Source organism: Artemia sp. Qi Xiang Cuo, chromosome 10 (assembly GCF_049724085.1).
Source record: "Artemia sp. Qi Xiang Cuo chromosome 10, ASM4972408v1, whole genome shotgun sequence".
Lineage (NCBI taxonomy): Eukaryota > Metazoa > Arthropoda > Branchiopoda > Anostraca > Artemiidae > Artemia > Artemia sp. Qi Xiang Cuo.
In genome coordinates, this window is record NC_142803.1 from 14,159,478 (window position 1) to 14,162,770 (window position 3,293).

The 3,293-nt window shown below is 46.6% G+C and overlaps 1 protein-coding gene across 1 annotated transcript; it reads left to right on the top strand.

Annotated features, from left to right (window-relative positions):
- The first annotated feature begins 396 nt into the window (after nt 1–396).
- On the top strand, nt 397–1,668 carry LOC148947498 (protein CFDP2-like). The gene has a single exon (XM_089095913.1). It carries the CDS (start codon nt 397–399, stop codon nt 1,666–1,668), a length of 1,272 nt encoding a protein of 423 aa, XP_088952039.1.
- The last annotated feature ends 1,625 nt before the right edge of the window (nt 1,669–3,293 follow it).

Here is a 3,293-nt window from a genome sequence, read left to right on the forward strand (position 1 = left end):
TATGGGAGCATCCTTCAGATATGGAGGATACCCTCGTATATTAAATAAGAGGGCGCCGATCAAGGGGGGACCCAGTCTCTGGGGGTCTTAAATAGCCGGTGCACCCTTGTCTGGGGGATATAAATACGGACAGAGGAGGAGGTGAGCCCCTCTGATAGCGATCTTGCTGGGCCCACCGGCGCGTGGATATGTCCCGAAGACGTTAAACTCACCCCCAGTAATGGGATAAATTGCTTGGTGACGCCGTGATGCCAAGTGGGATGATCCTCCCAGCGAGGACAACTGCGAAGAGCGGAAGACACACTCGAGAGTGTCAACAGTCCCGGCTAGAAGCAGAGAGGATTGGCTTGCCGTTGCTTCAAAAGCTAGCCATGAAACTTCTCCTCTTTATGATTTATGACTAGGCAATCAATGAGAACACGAAATAGGGCTACCGCGTCCAGGGAAACCAACGGACAAGCTACCGCGTCTGGGGAAACCGACAGACAAGCTACCGCATCCGGGGCAACCGATGTATTGACAGCCAACAGCGTTGGAAATGAATCAAGGCAACGTTTGGCAAGTCCGTCACAAACGGACGCTAGACCGGTTTTATCTACAAAAATCACCACCAGAATCGGCACGTTAAATCTTCGGACACTTTTGAAACTAGGAAAGAAAGACATGCTCCTCCGTGAAGCAAACCGCTACAACTGGGACATCATCGGCCTCTCAGAAACTCATCTACCAGGTATCAGCGAAGAACAGATAGGAGACGCAACCCTCCTGCTTTTTGGAAGACAAGACGGAACACACAGACAAGGAGTCGGCTTTTTGCTGACAAAAGCAGCAAGGAAATCTCTTCTATCAGTGGTGTCTGTCTCAGAGAGATTAATAATGATCCGACTCAAAAGCAAGTTCAAAAACCTCTCCGTGGTACAGGTCTATGCTCCGGATTCATCAAGGTCGGACGAAGAGTTGGAAGATTTCTACTCTCAGCTCCAGAGCCTTGTCGACACCATTCCGAAGAAAGACATCGTGTTAGTCCTCGGGGACTTCAATGCCATCGTGGGGAGTGACAATAGCGGAAACGAAGATGTCATGGGCAAGTTCAGGATCGGACAGATCAACGGCAGAGGAGAACGACTCACTGAATTCTGCCGAGATAACGAGCTTCTTATCACAAACACAATGTTCAAGCACAGACGAAAGAGAAAAGTCACGTGGTGGTCCCCCTATGGAAGGACTGCCAACATGATAGATTATATACTGGTATCCAGCCGATGGAAATCTTCATTCACAGACACAGTGACGCTAGGAGGTGGGGACTTTGATAGTGATCACAATCTCCTCATGTCATCGCTTCGCCTAAGATTAAAGGCCGTTGTCAAGCCGAAACAAAAAGTTCCAAGATTCCGGATACAAGCCCTTAAAGACCTTAAGACGAGACAAGAGTACATAATGCAGCTCAACGAACGACTGTCAAAGACCTTGCAAGAAACACCTGATCTGCTGAGTCCAGCCGACATCGATCTACTTGTTTTGCAAAGCAGCCTGGCCGTATGCGAGACAGCTGAGCTCGTCCTCGGCCGTAAATCTGCAGAAGACAAGCCATGGATTACCCAGGAGATTATTAATATGTGTACCGAGAAACGAACGCTCCAAAACATGCGAGATCGAGAAAGCTAGGATAGATTCAAAAACCTTAAACGTCAAATTGAGAAGAAAACCCGCCAAGTCCTAAAAGACATGATTACTGAAAAATGTCGGCAGTGTGAGGAGGACTCCCGTAATGGTAACTCACACTTCATGTTCAAACGTGCTAGAGAGCTGACAAACCGCAAAGAAGCGAAGTGCCTCGATCTCTTCGATAAAAATGGACACAAAATCACTACTTGTGCCGGAATCCGATATCTCTGGAATGAACACTTCCAGGAAAAGCTTAATCTCACAGTAAACCCAGATCCTGAAGTGCTTCGAAAGTTCCCAGCACACAGGGATGAGGAACCAGCCCCACCACCCTTAAGGTCAGAAGTAGAAGCCGCACTAAAATCCCTCAAGTCAAATAAGGCACCCAGAATAGACGGTATACAGGCAGAACTGCTAAAAGTGGAATCTGATATCGTCGTTGATCTTTACCACAAAATAGTAACAGCTGTATGGGAAATTAAATATTTCCCCGAGTCTTGGTCGAAATCTGCCATAGTGCCCTTGCACAAGAAAGGATCTAAAAGTAACTGCAAAAACTACAGACCTATATTGCTTACTTGCCAACTAGCTAAAATCCTTACGAAAATTCTCCTTGATTGGATCAGAAACCTGACAAGACACATAATTCCTGAATATCAAACTGGCTTCGGTCAAAACCGATCCACCATAGACCAAATTTTTGTGATCAGACAAATTATTGATAGATACCTGAAATTCGGGAAAGAGCTATACCAGCTGTTTATCGATTTCAAACAAGCTTTCGATCTAATTTGGCAAGATGGCCTATGGCACATCGTGGCACACTACGGTATTCCCACTGACATTATTGACATTATCAAGAGCATGTACGAGAAGTCGAGAAGCATGGTGCAGACAAGCGAAGGCTTTACTGAAGAATTCTCAACCTCTTCAGGAGTGCTGCAAGGATGCCTACTCTTCCCCACTCTGTTCTGCCAATTCCTGGATGCTGTACTGGCACTGGTGCCCAATGACACGGGTGCACTCATGAGTGGACACCTCTTTGACTTGCTTGCATACGCCGATGACATTAATCGCCTAAACGAACAACTAGAGGAACTGCAATCAAGCGCTAACGATATTGATCATGCAGCTAGTTCCTTTGGGATGAAAATCAATGCTAACAAGACAAAAGCCATGAAGGTAACGCGACATACAGATACAGGCCTTCAACCCAGCAAAATTATGATCCAGGGGGAAGAGATCGAGTGGGTTAACCATTTCGTTTACCTAGGAAGTGAGCTGACGTCCACAAACGACTCTTCAAAAGACATTAAACGACGCCTCGCCCTTGCCTCAGCATGCTTCAAGTCATTACGATCGATCTGAAAAAAAAAACATCTGTCACTGAAACTAAAAACACGCCTTTTTCGAGCTCTTGTGGTTCCAGTAGCAACGTACGGAGCAGAGACATGGACCTTGAAAGCAGAAGACACACGCCGGTTGGCGGCCTTTGAAACAAAATCCCTCAGGAAGCTTGCTGGTGTCACCTACCTTGACCGAATATCAAACGAACGGCTATTGTCTTCACTCAACTATTCCCAGACCATCATGCAGACCATCCAGCTTCAACAGCTTCGATGGTT

Bases quoted from the DNA above. Each gene is read 5' to 3' on its own strand.
- LOC148947498 (XM_089095913.1), top strand. From the start codon at position 397: ATGACTAGGCAATCAATGAGAACACGAAATAGGGCTACCGCGTCCAGG.